Below are 17,135 nucleotides of genomic sequence, written 5' to 3'. Positions count from 1 at the left end.
TTGCATTTCTACTGATCTCAAATGTAAAAAATAATCAAATCTAAATCTTAATATGCTTTAACCTTCGTGTCGTCCTCCCGGGTCAAATTGACCCCGTCTGTTTTGACTGTTCCTTCTTTCCTCCCTTCCTTCCTTCCGTCTGTCCTTCCTCCCTCCCTCCCTCCTTCTCTCTTTCTTTCTTCCCCCCTACTTCTTTTCCTTACTTCCTCCCCCCTACCTTCCTCCCTCCCTCCAACCTTCCTTCTTTCCTTTCCTCCTCCCTCCTTTCCTTCCTTGCTTCCTTCTCTCCTTCTCTCCTTCCTTCCTCCTTCCTTTCCTTCCTTCTTCGTCCCTTCCCTCCTTCCTTCCTTGACTCGAGGACAACAGGAAGGTTAAGAGATTGCATTTCTGTGATAAATTGATTTTCTGACATAATGTGTATAACATGAACTTACTATTGGGGGGAGGGGGATCACATTTAACCAGTTGATAGGTTTTAAATTAACATTTTATTGGAAGATGTTTGAATGATTTTACAGTGGAGGCCGCTGCATGAATGAAAACTTCACTGAAACGGAAGATTTCTGAAGACACAAGTATACACAGGGTTGATATCGGGTGTTTGGAAACCGTCAATCTACTGAAGACCACAGAAATGAACACACTGCACAATAGAAGTCATGATAAAAAGCTAGCCTGTCTGAATTTATACATACAGTTCACATAATTCAGTTTGCAGAACCCATCTGGAGATCTGTGTCAGTGCAAATCGTGTGTGTGTGTGTGTGTGTGTGTGTGTGTGTGTGTGTTAAGGCTGCTGGAGCGTGCTGCGTTAAGTGTGTATGGGCAGATTCTGTGGAGGCTCCGCAGGCATATTACTGGGAGCTTCAGCAGCAGCATGTTCAGCTGGAGCTTTTGCCTCTGTGAGAGAGAAGAGAAGAGAGAAAAGAGGAAGATGATGATGATGATGATGATTCACTTACTGGAAACCATCACAGCACAAATTGAACCAGACGATAGTGGAAGTGTTGAAGCGTTTACCTTTATCGTCTACTTTCGGTGCCTCTGGTTGAAACTGTAGTTCTCCGTTGGGACCTGCAGGAGGCTGAACGTCTGGTGCCTGTTGATCCTTCTGCCTCTGTGACATCTCTAAGACCGCCTAAAATGTGAAGATAAGTGATGAATAAGGTCCTATAATTAATAATAATGACACTAATAACTTTAATTATAGAGCACTTTTCAAAATCTGGAGGTAAAAACTGCTTCACAAGGCGGCAAAATGCACAAATCTTAAAATAATTATGATATAAAACAGAGCAAATAAAAACAATTTGATAAGTAAAAAGTAGGAATAGACAAATCATATTTAAAAAGGAGATAAAAGTAATTAAAGGAAAATTAAAACTCAAATAAAATCAGGAAAGACTCTCCGATAAAAGTGATTTAGCCGTCCTGATTTCCTGATAATTATAATCTGAATTGAAACTGGTTACTCTGTTCATATGATCCACATTTGAAGATTTCTTAGTTCAGTTTTGGATCATGTGAAGCAGTAACGGAGGCGTTGGGACACTTACCTGCTGGTACTCTCTCCTCTGGGCCTCCAGAGCTTTGCCTCTCTCCTTCAGCAGCTCCTGCTCCTGACGAAGAGTCTCGGCCTTCCTCTTCAGCTCCTCCTCTTTGTCTCGGAGTTCGGCCTCAAACCGCTGCAGCTCTTCCTCTGAGTAGACCGGCATGGTGTCCAGAGTCTGGAGAGATGATGGGGGTGGGGGTGTGTGGGGGGAACTGATCATTTCTGGTTTCTAACTTTATTATACCAATGAAACATGAAGCATGAAGCAGAGTCTTATTTTCCTTCAAACTAGGATGAACTGTTGGTATGCACTTATTTATCTGTTTCATCTGTTCATTCAACAACGTCTAGTAACAATTGTAAGAGTTTGTGATACATCATAGATACTTTGTAGTAGTATAAGTAGTATCTTATCTGTTAATATTGAATTATATTATTTGTATCTCTATAACACAATGCTATATTATACTGCTATTATTATGCTTCTATATGATTATATTATATGCTATATCACAGTATTCTCCACTATTTCTATTATACAGTAAATCCTTAATAGTGTTGTATTATAACTGAACAGGATATGTATATTAGATAGATATGCATATATATAACAACCTCATATCCTTTCAATTACCATCATTATGTTTATTGTATTTAATATTTAGACTTAAATCTATATATTTATGCTATAGATATCATGGAATTAGTAGTTCACACACTACTGGACTTTTTTTTTGCACAAATATAAATAAATAAATCACTTCACAGTCTAAGCTATTGTAATGTATATATTGTATATCTATCTGTGATATGTCTGAGTCTTGTTTAAACAGTGAGGATGATGCCTTATCTTTACAAAAATACTCTATTTGTAATATTCTTCCTCTGCTGGTGTTTCTTATCTTACAGACTTAATCACTGACTGGATGTTTTTCCTCATCCTCATCCTCATCCTCAAAGCCTCTTCATACTCATGCACATGTTTCCAATCCTCACCTGTTTGTTTTGCCTCTGTCTCCATTCCTGCATCTTTTCTTGGCATTAAAGAGGAAATGTATTCACTGTTTAACATGCAGTGAGATTCGCTGATGTCTGCAATGCAACGTTATGTGACAGGATCCATATTTGATCCATGATGCTACACTTCCTGCTCCTTATTACATACAGTACTATAGCATCGGATAGCTTAGACGACATAAAACCACACTAGTATTAAAACTAAACATATTATAACACTGCAGCAGCTCCAAGTGTGTGATCTGATGAGGGAGGGGCCAGCGTTACCCCCGTTAAACCTCACCACCCACATTTTCCCAGCTCGTTTTGGGATTTGAACCACAGACCCTCCACTCGCCCGCCTACTTCCCCCAACCTTCAGGCCACCTCTGAGCTCTTTACCTCCCACTCTCTAGGATTATTGAACTCCCTCTTCTCTGTGGATTTGAGGAACTCCTCCAGGCTGACGAGACGGTCTTTATTTGTATCCACCTATAAAAAAACAACAACACAGAAAGTAGTTAAAGAAATGCAGATTTAAAAATGATGTAAAGAAGAGAAGAAAACGATTAAGACTCACGTTCTTCATGACATGCTCCCTCATCCTCAGCCTCTCTTCCTCCATCTCCATCATATCATCTTCCTCGTTCTTTGGATCGTAGACTTTCTCCAGCTGGAGGAGGGAAATGAACAGATGTTGCTGTCAGGTTCATAGACTGCATAAAAGAAATGGACGCAACATCCATGACGTCACCCATTGGTTAGTGGACTGCTGCTCGGAAGCCAATAGTTTCAAATCTAGGCAGCGCCATCTTGAAAATTTCAGGTGCATGCTGGGAAAAATAAAAACACAGATTCTACTTATATGGGCATGAGGCGGGACCATGGGCGGGACCAGGGGCAGAGCAGAGAGGTTGCTATGGTTGCGAAGGCTGGATCTCGAGGACATTGGGCAATCAACCTGTCAATCATGACGTAGCCACGCCCTAATGCATACCCTGCTTTATCGTCAAATATAAAATCAGGGAGGCCAAAATGTCCCAAATGAACATCATACTGCATTGAAGAAGGCTTTAAACTAGCGATTGAGACCATAAACACATTTTGAAAACGTTTACTGAGGTTAGAAATCAAGTGAGAAGTTGGTGAATTCTCCATTGACTTGTATAGAGACGGTCGCCCCCTGGTGGCCTTTTGATAGAATGCAGTTCTAAGTTACTTCCGCATTGGCCTCATTTCAGAGGACCAGAACTCGCCGCCTGGTCAGGTTACAAACTTTTACTCTTACAGAAGTGTGCTGGAGCTCAGAAAAAAGGCCAACCAGCTGGATATTCAAAAAGATAATCATCCATTTTTGATATCATGTTATAGGGTTGGAAGCGGTTTCATGAACCTAACTGATGAAACCATGAAGGATTTTTACCTCTTTAGTGAAGAGAGCCTCCAATTCCTGCTCATCTAAAACACCGTCTTCATTCGTATCTAAAACAGGACGGAGAAGAAAATTGGGATTATTTTTCAAATTAAACTCACCAGTGGGATATAAGATAAGGATGAAAAGGGAAGAGGCGTCACTCACCGTGCAGTTTAAAGAAGGTTTTAGGGTTGAACTCTTGAGGATCCAGTCCGTCTGTCTCCTCCCAGACTTCCCGCAGCTGAGCGACACTTCCCTGAGTAGCAGAAAGAGGAAAAAGATGTAAAAGAGCTCAATTCACTTCCACAAAAAAACCCAAAAAATCTACACGGATGCATTTGTGAGTACCGGAGCATTGACTTTAGGGTGCTGGCGGTGTTTATCCTTTAGCTCCTGCATCCTCTTCTCCTCTTTCTCTCTCTTCTCCTGGTCCAAACCCTTCAGGTACTCCCGTCTCTCGTGCTCCTTCAGCATCTCGTAGCGCTTGAACTCCTCGTGCCTCTCTGCGTCGTAGTTCTCCAGATCCTTGGTGGCCTAAACAAAAAAAGAGCCAGACAGAGGACGTCATCTTGAAATCAAAGACGCGAGGTCAGATACAAGACAAATCGAGTGCGTGGGAAACAATCAGCGACATGATTTCCCATCAGCTGTAATTGTAGCACCCTTGAGTCAAAATCAGTGTAATTATAATCCTGCTGGAATGTTTTTACTTCCCGACGTTCTGTTATCGCCGCCTGCAGGATCTTACCGTGGAGATTAGCAGCTCCAGGTCTTTGGCCTCGAAGGTGTTTTGATTGTGAGGATCCAGATGTTCGAACTGCTTCAGCAGGGAGGCGTGGTCCATCTGCAGGCCTGTGAAGCAGATTATAAAGTAGCGTTAAAGTCCTGCACATCCTCACATCTCTGCATGGAAGATATTTAATGAAACAGGAAGTGCAGCTTTCTTTAATTATGCTCCAAAATTATGGAGTGAGAAGTGAGCTGTGAGTGTTTTTAAATGACAGCTGAAAATGTATTTATTTAATCTGGCTTTTAATAAGAGTCACTTTATTTATTTATTTTTTAGTAAATGTCTAATTTACTGTGACTGCATAATTTTCCTCATATTCTCTTAAATCTACAGTTGATAAAAAAAGACTCAGCATCTCTCTCACGCTGAGTCGACTCACTCTGTGTGTTGGTGCTGTCCAGTTTGGCTTTGAGCAGCATCCTGAGGCGAGAGACTTCCTGCCGCTTCAGCTCATCCAGGCGAGTGCGGACGTTGTGGCTGACCAGGTCCAACTCTTTACTGAGACGACCGTTCTGAGAAGATCCATGTGAGAAGAACACGATAAATATCAGATCATCTAATCTAAGCTCTGAGAATGAGAGTGAAGAGAGAGAGGAAGAGGAAGAGATGCTAACCTTTATGTCTTCTGTGTTTGCCGTCTGTAGTTTCTCTCTGAAATGAGGGTCGGTCTCCAAAACCTCAATCACCTCTCGGAGGTATCTGTCGTAGTAAAGGCCAGTGTCCTGGAACAGGTTTGTTGTAAAGGACAGTTTACTCACAACAAACTCAATCCTGACCAAATCCCATTAAAAAAACATCTGAAACAATAACAGAACTAAATGGATTATAGATTACTGAGAGAGTATTACCACGCTCTCCTCTGGGACTTCCTCTTTAGCTTCTTGATTGGCTGCATTGCGATCGATAGGCACTGACCAGACGCCGGCAGAGACGGATAGAAGCAGCAGCAGCAGCCAGCCGGGATTCAAGTTCATCCTCCTTAAAAGATGGAGGACAACAATCAGATGCAACACGGAAAACGTCTACATGCAAACTATAAAACAATACTGGCGGTCTGTCTTTAAACCAACCGTCAGGTGTCCATATTACCAGTGAAAGCGGTTTCCTCCTGTTCATACTGACTATTATAGATCTCCTAAAAATGTGGTTTCAATGGAAGTGATGGAGGACAGTCATTTAAAAGTTAATCTGAAGCTTATATGAGGCTTCAGCAGTCTTAGTAAGTTAATCATATCAAGTGATATCTACTACATTTACAGTCTTTTTAGCATCAAATTCCCTCTTTGTGTTTCCCTGTTGAGCTGTGGTGGAAGTATAGTAACGTATAATAAATAAAACATAGAATTATTATTATTTTAAATGAAAGACCCATAGTGGCAGAAAATTACATATTGTGAATTGAATCATCTCACGACCCCTCACATCTATCCAGTGACCCTTTGGAGGAGCCCCACCCCTAGGTTGGGAACCACTGGACTAAACTAGCTAACTGTATATAAAGTAGTGTAAACTAGCTAACTGTATATAAAGTAGTATAAACTAGCTAACTGTATATAAAGTAGTAAACTAGCTAACTGTATATAAAGTAGTGTAAACTAGCTAACTGTATATAAAGTAGTATAAACTAGCTAACTGTATATAAAGTAGTGTAAACTAGCTAACTGTATATAAAGTAGTGTAAACTAGCTAACTGTATATAAAGTAGTGTAAACTAGCTAACTGTATATAAAGTAGTATAAACTAGCTAACTGTATATAAAGTAGTGTAAACTAGCTAACTGTATATAAAGTAGTATAAACTAGCTAACTGTATATAAAGTAGTGTAAACTAGCTAACTGTATATAAAGTAGTATAAACTAGCTAACTGTATATAAAGTAGTGTAAACTAGCTAACTGTATATAAAGTAGTATAAACTAGCGCCACCTCCAGCAGCTACAACAGTAACATGCTGCTCTAACACTGATGCTTCACTATTAATAATCTAATGATGTCATATATAATAATATATCACTACTTTTACTGTAATACTGCATACTACATCACTCATAATACTACTTATGTATTTTTACCTTAATACTTTAACTACATCATTCATAATACTGTAGTACTTTTACAGCAGTATGATATATCACAATTACAACATGTTTTAAAAGGACTATTAGCAGCTATATTAGATATTTTCTGTGCCTCTATCTCAAAGATCAACGCGGATGCTGATCCGGGATGAAGAGGATTCAACACAACACTGATATTTCCGTGCCTGTAAAGACATGAGAAGTCAGGTCTAGAGTATTTATGATTTAATGTTTGTTTTTTTAACAACATTATAGTCATTTTTCACCTTAAAACGCTATTAAACAGCTGACATAGCAGCGTGTGTTTACCCATTACTGCAGCTTTAAGCTATGGAAACATCTAGCACAGCTTCTTCCTCTCATTATCTACCTGGAGATGGACCTTTGAACGCAACATTTAAGCACAATGATAAACACAATGAGATAAAACACCAAATATATGTGTTTAAATGTGTCGTCTCTTACCACAGGAGTGTTTCTAATATCTGATCCGATGCTAAAAACAAAAAAAAGCACGATGAGTCTGTGGCAGCGTCGGATTAAAATGACGTCACGTGAATGCAGCAGTGGTCCGCCGTGATGCATTTAAAGACAGTCGGAAATTATATATATACCTGATGTTTGGGAATAATAGGCGATGAGATGATTAGAGTTGTTGAGTTTTGATACTGAAATTAATGTCAACTCATGATGGGTTATTATATTCATTATTAGTTCAAATGTATCTGTAGATGATTTAAGTTTTTCATTGTTTTTGTATTAGGAGAAAAACAGGCAAACAAACAAAAGTTGCTAAAAAACAAAACAGCAAAGACGATTTTTTTTCTTTTCCTTGAGTCCATTTAGGAGGTTATAATAATATGTTTTTTTAGTTTATCTTTAACATTGTTTTATGTTCCAGTTACGTCATTCTAATGTTAAGCACTTTTACTTCTTCTTCTTCTTCGTCTTCTTCTTCTTATTATTATTATTATTATTAGTAGTAGTCATAGTCGTAATAGACATTACATCATACACAACTAAAAGCTCTATCCATTTAAAATATTAAATCACACCAAGATTAAAATAAAATACTCATATTGGTCCCACTAAATCAGATCAATTGTGAAAGCTCAAAATTACAAGCCTGTGAATAGTCTTTAAAGGCATCAGCATCCCTTCAGAATAAAACATGGACACAAAATATATATGTACAAATGTTTTAATTGCTTTGAAAAATAGATTTGTTGTATATTTAATTCAGCACACAAACACAAAATTATGGCAAATTGAAATAACTTAACATCAAAAGAGACAAAAAATTGCACATGATAATAATAATAATAATAATAACAATAATAATAATAACAATAACAATAATAATAATAACAATAATAATAATAAATAAAATTTATAAATATTACTTATAAAAATGTCAAAATAACACCTAGGCCTAAAAATAAAATTAAGTGTAATAGATAATAAAATATGGCACATGGAAAAAACACATAAATGCAAAAATTGTTCACAAATAAATAAGATAAAAAATAAATTAACAGTCATTCAATAAAGTAATTTTCAAAATATAAAAATTATAAAATGTCAGAGCATTTTTCTTCTCGAGGTCATAATCAATTTATATCAGTTTGACTGATGAACTTAAAAAGGTTTTGATTGATTCACACTTTCAATGGAACAGCTGATTCAGTGTGTTTAGAAATCAATCTCTCTCATGTCGGTGGGAGTCCCGGGCCTTTCGTTTTCCACCTCTTCACCTTTCTCCATGGGCCCCTGCTGAAGCCCACTCCTCAGCCGCTGTTGGAGGGCATACTCGATCATCTCGCTGTAGCACTGCAGCACCGCCTGAGATTCAGAAAGTAAATGATTGTAATGATTAATGCATGTTTCTTTAAACATTTGGCATGACTGTAAAGCAAATAGGTCCCTTAAAACCAGTGTTGGGGGGGAACTAGTTACATGTAATGGCGTTACATAATTTAAATTACCATATAAATAAATGTATGAGAAAAAAAGTGTAATGTTTATGATTATAAAGAGGGTTATATCTGAAGTCAGACCTTTAGGATTTTTTGTTCAGGAGGGTTTTTTCCTCATTTTTTAATATTTAAACTGTTACTGAATACATATATTGCTGTTTTTAATTCTTTGAAATTAAGATTTCTTTATATATTTTGTAAATAAATCATAATGTGGATCTTATTTAGGGCACACATGGGCTTAAATGGAGCCACGGTACCAAGACTTTTGCCTTTCTTCATCAAATATCTTTACTTTATATTCCAAAATCTACATGAACTAATGGATACATTTTCAAATAAGAGATAAGAAAGAAGGACAGAGTAAAGAAGGAAGGGAGGAAGGTAGGGGGGAAGGAAGGAAGGAAGGAAGGAAGGAAGGAAGGAAGGACGAAGGAAGGAATGACGGAGGAAAGAAGAAAGGAGGGAGGGAGGGAGAAAGAAAAAGAGGAAGGGAGGAAGGAAGGAAGGAAAGAAGGACAGAGTAAAGAAGGAAGGGAGGAAGTTAGGGGAAGGAAGGAAGGAAGGAAGGAAGGAAGGACGGAGGAAAGAAGAAAGGAGGGAGGGAGGGAAAAAGGAGGGAGGGAGGGAGAAAGGAAAGAAGGACAGAGTAAAGAAGGAAGAAAGGAAGGAAGGAAGGAAGGAAGGAAGGACGGGGTCAAATTGACCTGGGAGGACAACACAAAGGTTAAAGCTCCCATTCCCTACCAAAATAAAAGCCTAACCTCATCAAACATAGACTCACCAGGTCAGTTTGGCACAGCTCTGCCAGCGCTTCACTCATAACAGACAGCTGAGCGGGGCTCTTGTCGCCCAAACCTCTCAGCGCAGAGTTCAGTGATGCTGCAGCAACAAGTGACGGCGGCGCTCCCAGAAAACGGGAGTCACACACACACATGGCAGCCAGGGTGTCACTGTGTCGCCTCAGGGTGCAGAGTAGCTCCTCAGAGTCACCGCTGTCTACGTCCCCCCACTCCTCCACGAAGGCGAGGAAGTGAGGGAGGAAGTCCTGAGGAGTAACTGCTGCTGTGTCCCACCGCAGGGTGGCGAGGATGACACGCTCCATTTCCTGATGGAGAGCAGAGAGGAGAGAAAAGAGTCAGAAATGCTCCTTTAATATTTCTATGTTTTAACCTTCCTGTTGTCCCTGAGTCAAGGAAGGAAGGGAGGAAGAAGGAAGGAAGGGAGGGAGGGAGGGAGGGAAGGAAGGAAAGGAGGGAGGAAGGAAGGGAGGAAGGAAGGAAGGAAGGAAGGATGGAGGAAGGAAGGAAGGAAGGAAGGAGGGAGGGAGGGAGGAAGATGGAGGGAGGGAGGGAGGAAGAGGGAGGGAGGGAGGGAGGAAGGAGGAAGGAAGGATGGAGGAAGGAAGGAAGGGAGAAAGAAGGAAGGAAGGATGGAGGAAGGAAGGAAGGAAGGAAGGAGGGAGGGAGGGAGGAAGATGGAGGGAGGGAGGGAGGAAGAGGGAGGGAGGGAGGAAGGAGGGAGGGAGGCAGGGAAGGAAGGAAAGGAGGGAGGAAGGAAGGGAGAAAGGAAGGAAGGAAGGAGGAAAGAAGGAAGGATGGAAGAAGGAAGGAAGGAAGGTAGGAGGGACAGAGGGAGGAAAGAAGGAAGGAAGGAGGGAGGGAGGGAGAAAGGAAACATGTAGTCATTGTGATCCATATGCATGACTGCATTTAATATCCCCAATTTATAAACAGCAATTAATCAATTAATCCAAAATAAATGTGACAGAGTGATCAGTCCTTTATAAATGTTAGTTGTAGATCCATTTGATTACATATTGAAGTTTTAAATGTGCTGATATCCAGTGGATGACTTTGGCAAATATCAAGAGAGAAGATAGTCAATATTGTTATTTAATTAGTTTGCCTCTTTTTAAGACCCTACGTTTGTATGTATACTAATTTCCCACCACAAATTATGACATATAACAATCAGTATCTCTTTAAAATCACTTCTGAAAACACATTTTTTCATCTTTTCTTCTGTTATATTGCTTCTCAAAATGCATTTTCATTATAAGCCTTTTTTAAAAACCTTATTCGGATTGTCTGAATGAGTATATATTGTGTTTATTTTTCATTTTTTGTCCATATAAAGCACTTTGTAATCTCTATTAAGATCATAAAAAGGGTGTAAAACAAGTTATTCTATATGTAAAATCAAAGTTTACCTGAGTTTAGTTCAGTTTATCTCTCTCACTGTCATTACAAGAAGGATTTAAGTTGGTATTAGAAGAGTAGGATCCTTTACTTCCACTTCTCTACATCCCTGATTGTATTTAAACTTTTCTCCCACGTGTCTGATGCTGTGTGACTGACTCACCCTCAGGTCAGACGGCAGGAAGCTGTAATCAGCCGCAGCGCAGAGCGTGTCGGCCGTGACGTTGTCGCACTCTGAGAGCTTGGAGGCGATGAGGATGCACCCAGCAGCCAGGCAGTAAGGTGAGACAGGCAGGGACAGAGAGGCAGACAAGAACCTGTCCATCAGAGAGACAGACAGGGGGAACACTGCCTCATCACATCCGCACTCACAGCACACCTGCGGAGGAAAGAAGATGGGAAGAAATCATCAGTGTCACATCTGCTCCAGCACCACCACCACGAGGAAAGCTGAGAAACTGGAGCGTGAGAGACTTTTCATACCTCCAGGGCCCATTTGGTGAGCTCCTCCCTGCGCTCTGGGTCCCGCTGGATGAGGGTGATGTAGAGCATGGAGGGCACGTATCTCTCCTCCACGTGGAGCAGCCTCTGGATCACGCGATGCCCCGACACGGTGGGGTCCCAGGCGGCTCGCAGCTGAGACGGGCCCCTGATGTGGCCCTGGGCCGGTGCCTGGCTCTGGCTCTGACTCTGGTCGTCCTCCACTTCCTCGCACCACAGAGACACAGACATGCCTCTTTCCATCTGCACAGCCTGATGAGTAAATAAACTAATTTAAATCCACGTGGGAAAGAAAAATATCCCCTTTAGTCACCTGAGGTTACTTTGAAATCCTCTTTTTTTTCTCCTCTTCTTAAAATACTTTTGACCTCCTGTGGTGCTCTGCTGAATATCACACCTCAGCTGTTTATCTGGGGTTTTATACCCAGCAGGGAGAGAGAGAGAGAGAAAGAGGGGGGAGTGGCACAGAGGGAAGGAAGAAAAAAAAAGGAGTGGAGAAAGAGGCGGAGTACCCGTCATGAGTGACATAAAATAATAAGAAAGCAACAATACGGTCTTGTGCAACAATTGCTTCAACAGGTGGGGGAGAGGGAGAGATGGTGGATGGTGGCAAAGAGAGAGAGAGGAGGGGGGAGGGAGGGAGGAGGGGGGGAGTGAAAGAAGAGCAGACAAGAGAGGGAGTGGCCCGCAGGGACAGGAGCAACAGCTTGTGTTCGACGGTGAAAAGGAGAAGGGAGGAAAAAGAAAAGGCTATGAGGGGCGAGAGACAGAGAGAGAGAGAGATACAGAGAGAGAGACAGAGAGAGAGAGATAGAGAGAGAGAGAGAGAGGGAGAGAGAGAGAGAGAGAGGACAAGAGGAAAGGTCATCTCCAGACTCTGACAATGGGAATGGATGACAATAGGATGAGGGTGTTTGTTTACAACGTGAGCCCGAGAGGAGATACATCACTGCAGGAGAGGAGGTGTTAAACCTGCCTGCTGCTGCTGCTGCTGCTGGAGAGATGAAGTTAAAACTTGGTGGCAGATAAAAACAAATTCTGATATTTACTTTTAGCGTAATTCCCCCTTTTATTTTGAAAATTAATTCAAAGAAAATAAATACTTAAATACTTCGATAAACAAAGACTTCTAGTGTCAGTTTTCAACCGTTGTCAGAGTTGAAATCCCAAAAAAGTTATAGTTGAGGTAAAAGATGAGTTTTAGGGGGTGTGGGATGAGAAATGAAAAGGAAAAAATATTAATATTTCAGCAATAATTACAAAAATAATGCAGTTTTTTCAGATATTTTCCAAATCTGCTTGTGAAATACTGGTGCTTTTACTTTGTAAGGTCAATTTATTCCAATTAAACAATCTATTAAGAGAAAAAAAGTCTTTAGATGATTAGAAATGATTAGCTGAATGAGTTGATTAATTAATTTGTAGATTTATAGACAATTAATCTGAAGTTTTTGATTGTTTAAGTAGATTTAAAAGCAAAATAACTCCTAAATTTGCTGGTTCCAGCTCCTAAAATGTTACATTTTACAGTGTTTGTTTGTTTTATATGATAATTAATGAAGTATAATTTGTTTTTGGGCTGTTTTTTGGACAAAATAAGGCCATGATGGGCACTTTTCACTGTTTCTGATGTTTTATAATGCAAACAATTAATCAATTAAACAAGCAAATAAACGATGGATTGTTTAATAAAGAAATTATTCATGAGTTGCAGCCTTTCCCTTTAGTTTCTGTTAAAGCCTGAAAGTTTCAACAGAGACTTTTCAGAGACTTTTGCACCTATTCTGATCTAAAACCCTCAATTATGAATCTTATATTCCTTATAATAAGTATTTAATTAGTCAGAGAGGGATAACGATATAGTAATAGAGAGCTTTTCAGCATTTGTTCTCTCTGTTTCTCTAAGTTCTGGCTCAGAGCAACACGTCGTCTCTCTTCTCTCGGAGGACTCTCATTGTCAAAGCAACCTGTGTCCCCCCCCTCCGCCCCACCCCACCCTCCTCCCAGCGCCTGTAGGCAATCTGCTCCTCGTGTTTAAAGAGCAGAGAAGCCACCGGGGAGGGCTGGGCGAGGTATGTGTGCAACAGACAGTGGAGCCGTGGCAGGTCAATGAGCCGTATTGTCTCCCTTTACAAATCAGTGTCAGACAACAGCTCCTGGCCTTCTGCCTGCTGCCTGCCTGAGACACACTTTTCACACGCTCCCCCGGGGGAGATCCTCTGATGGTCACAATGGGGTCGCACTCACCACCAGTGGAGAATACAGATTGTATTTGACACAGTCATTACAGGTGGCTTTTTTTTTTTCTTTTTTTTCACACATTAAGGTTTCAGTGGCAGCATGTTTCAGATAGGAGTTAAATAGACGCTGACAGCATGCTCTGATCACTGTGACTTGATTTAAGACGAGCATCAATAATTCATGCTCTTCAACTTTGAGGGGAAAACTGGATTTACTAAGTACGACTTGAACTAGATACAGCAGGTTTATACAATGTAAAAGTTTTTATTTTGGAAGAAAATACAAAACAAGGACACATAACTTTGTAAAAGAACTACAGTAGTAGGCCTATATTTAATAAAAAGCTTATAGTTAATTTAATTTAAGTTACTTTGCTTCAATTCAAATAAACATAATTTTATAGGACTGAACTTTTCATATTTTATAAGTTATGAAAGAAGTACTGACGTCTTTTACTCGAGTAAAAGTAGAAATACAACAATATAAAAATACTCCATTAGTGGTAAAAGTCTTGCATTAACCCTCCTGTTGTCCTCGGGAGAAGAAGGGAGGGAGGAAAGGAAAGGAAAGGAAAAAAGGATGGGAGGTAGGAGAGGAAGGAAGGACGGAGGAAAGAAGGAAGGAAGGAAGGAAGGAAGGAAGGACGGAAGGGAGGGAGGTAGGAAGAAAGGAAGGAAGGAAGGAAGGAAGGAAGAAGGAAGGAAAGGAGGGAGGAATAAGGAAGGAAAGAAGGAGGGGAGGAAAGAAAGGGAGAAGGAGGAAGGAAGGTAGGGGGCAGGAAAGAAAGGGAGAAGGAGGGAGGGAGGAAAGAAGGAAGAAAAGGAAGGAAGGAAGGAAGGAAGGAAGGAAGGAAAGAAGGAGGGAGGGAGGGAGGGAGGGAGGGAGGAAGGAAGGAAGGAAGGAAGGAAGGAAGGAAGGAAGGAAGGAAGGAAGGAAGGAAAGCAGGAAGGAAGGAAGGGAGGAAGGAAGGGAGGAAGAAGGACGGAAGGAAGAAAGGGGGATGGAGGAAGGAAGGACAAAAGGAAGGAAGAAAGGGGGTGGAGGAAGGAAAGAAGGGAAGCAGGGAGGAAGGAAGGAAGAAAGGAAGGAAGAAAGGGGGGTGGAGGAAGGAAAGAAGGAAGGAAGGAAGGAAGGAAAAAAGGGGGATGGAAGAAGGAAAGAAGGAGGGAAGGAAAGCAGGGAGGAATGGAGGAAAGAGAGATGGAGGAAAGGAAGGAAGGAAGGAAGGAAGGAACAGTCAAAACAGACGGGGTCAATTTGACCTTTGACCTCAATTTGTCCTTCCTTCCTTCCCTTCCTTCCTTCCTCCCTTCCATCCTTCCTTCCTTCCTTCTTCCCCCCTTCTTTCCTTCCTTCCTTCCTTCGTGCTTCCTTCCTTCCTTCCTTCCTTCTTCCTCCCTTCCTTCCTTGACTCGAGGACAACAGGAGGGTTAAAACATATCTGGAAGTTATCTTAAAGTTAAATTAAAGCACACATTTAAAAAAAGAGGATTAAACATAAGCAACAACCAGCCATAAAAACTTATAAAACTTATAAAATCACTCCACAAATATTCACGTGGAGAAATGTAAGGAGCTAAAAAAAAAAGAAAACAACCCCCCCCCCCCACTTAAGTCAAGGGCAGATCTACAATCCCATCATCGACACCAGATAACAGCTTTTTCTAAGACGGCCGACATAATGACAACATGAAGAGACCCTAATCCTCCAGCACTCAGTCGATTGTAGCATTAGTGAGAGAATATGGGGTTTAAAGCTGTCGACAAGACCCTCACCCATAAAACGGGCTTTGAGAGGAACTGAAAGCAGATTGAGTTTGAATGAAGGACTCAGTAAGTTGTGGGTCTGCCAGTCAAGTGAGGTCAGGTTGGGGTTGGATGAAGAGAGGAGGGGAGGATGGATGGGCAGGAGGGGTGGGGGATGGGGGGGGGGGAAACAGAGTGACAGACCGTCGGCCTGTTTAAGCACCCTCCTAAATTCATACGTCGCAGCTGTATTCAAACAACATGGATCGAGAAGGGGGAAAAAGAACAGCGACGAGACCCCCAAAAAGAGGAGTGCAGCGGGTCCTGAGAAGGAGGTGTGGCTCCTCCGCCCCTCATTTTCCAGCTCATTTCCCGGGACAGTGGAGAACAGAGGTCCTATTTTCTACTCGGCCATTCACATCACACATAGACACCTGCTGGCCGCTAAGGGAGGAGGAGGAGGAGGAGGAGGGGGGGGGGGGGGGCTGGAGGCCAAAGTTTAACCAGTTCACAAGTTAAAACACTGCATAAATAAAACAAACAGTCTTTAATTTGTTATACAGAAGGACTTAGGCACTACAAAGACTGTAATGTTGAAATAGTTCTACTTGATTTGACTCATTTGGGATGGGAGAAGCTTCATATTAGTTTAAGATCAACTTTTAAATACATTTTTTGCACAGGAGAAGGACTGTGGGCTTTGTCCTCCATCACTTACATTATAAGTGTATTATAAATGAATCTTCTACTGGTCAATATAAACAGGAGGGATGATTACAGCGTGAAAAACAGGCTTCAATGTTCATTTAAGCTCCTGACTTTAAGACTTGAAAAAACTGTGAATCCCTCCTTTAAACTAATCCATAACCTCGGTGACACCTCGAGGTGTCTGGATCAATACGTTAGGGTGCATCTTTTGTTAAATCCTCCTCTGGACAGACATCTCTCTGTTCAGCGGATCAATGAGTGGAGCTCCTAAAGGATCGGGATCATTTAACACTCAAGTTGAGACATGAGTGATCGGCTCGGTGCTTGTCAGTTATGGTAATGTTTTTATAGTATCATTGTTTGTGTTTTGTTCTCATCTGAATGTGATTAGTAGAGTTTCATGTGTTTGTATAAAGGCTCGTTTAAGGATAGATACTGCAAAGTAATTAATACTCAGTGCTGGAAAATATTATACATGAGATACTTGTTCTTAACCCTCCTGTTGTCCTCGAGTCAAGGAAGGAAGGGAGGGAGGAAGGAAGGAAGGGAGGGATAGAGGAAGGAAGGAAGGAAAGGAGGGAGGGAGGAAGGAAGGAAAGGAGGGAAGGAAGGAAGGAAGGAAAGGAGAGAGGAAGGAAGGAAAGAAGGGAGGATGGAAGGAAGGAAGGAAAGGAGGGAGGAAGGAAAGGAGGAAGAAGGAAGGAAAGGAGGGAGAAAGAAAAAGAGGTAGGGAGGAAGGAAGGTAAGAAGGACAAAGGAAAGAAGGGAGGAAATGAGGGAGGATGGAAGGAAGAGAGGAAGGAAGAAGGAAGGAAGGAAGGAAGGGAGGAAGGAGGGAAGGGAGGAAGGAAAGAAAGGAGGGAGCGAGGAAAGGAGGAAGAAGGAAGGAAAGGTGGAAGAAGGAAGGAAAGGAGGAAGAAGGAAGGAAAGGAGG

At 41.2% G+C, this 17,135-nt stretch overlaps 2 protein-coding genes across 2 annotated transcripts; both read right to left on the bottom strand.

The window, feature by feature from the left end:
• Window positions 1–475: 475 nt before the first annotated feature.
• nucb1 (nucleobindin 1) lies at window positions 476–7,383 on the bottom strand. Its single transcript, XM_053338508.1, has 13 exons — window positions 7,294–7,383; window positions 5,601–5,730; window positions 5,367–5,474; window positions 5,132–5,264; window positions 4,711–4,814; window positions 4,311–4,496; window positions 4,128–4,218; window positions 3,972–4,030; window positions 3,129–3,221; window positions 2,951–3,040; window positions 1,557–1,727; window positions 1,021–1,138; window positions 476–900 (listed from the first exon to the last, which is right to left on the bottom strand). The coding sequence occupies exons 2-13, from the start codon at window positions 5,724–5,726 to the stop codon at window positions 812–814; spliced, it is 1,368 nt and encodes a 455-aa protein (XP_053194483.1). The 5' UTR covers window positions 5,727–5,730; window positions 7,294–7,383; the 3' UTR covers window positions 476–811.
• Window positions 7,384–8,520: 1,137 nt separating this feature from the next.
• ccndx (cyclin Dx) lies at window positions 8,521–11,737 on the bottom strand. Its single transcript, XM_053338928.1, has 4 exons — window positions 11,489–11,737; window positions 11,169–11,384; window positions 9,589–9,912; window positions 8,521–8,670 (listed from the first exon to the last, which is right to left on the bottom strand). Exons 1-4 carry the CDS (start codon window positions 11,735–11,737, stop codon window positions 8,521–8,523), a joined length of 939 nt encoding a protein of 312 aa, XP_053194903.1.
• Between the last annotated feature and the right edge of the window lie 5,398 nt (window positions 11,738–17,135).

This window comes from Scomber japonicus, chromosome 18, assembly GCF_027409825.1.
Source record: "Scomber japonicus isolate fScoJap1 chromosome 18, fScoJap1.pri, whole genome shotgun sequence".
NCBI lineage: Eukaryota > Metazoa > Chordata > Actinopteri > Scombriformes > Scombridae > Scomber > Scomber japonicus.
Note: the sequence above shows the minus strand (reverse complement) of the source record. Positions and strands in the feature narration are given on the sequence as shown.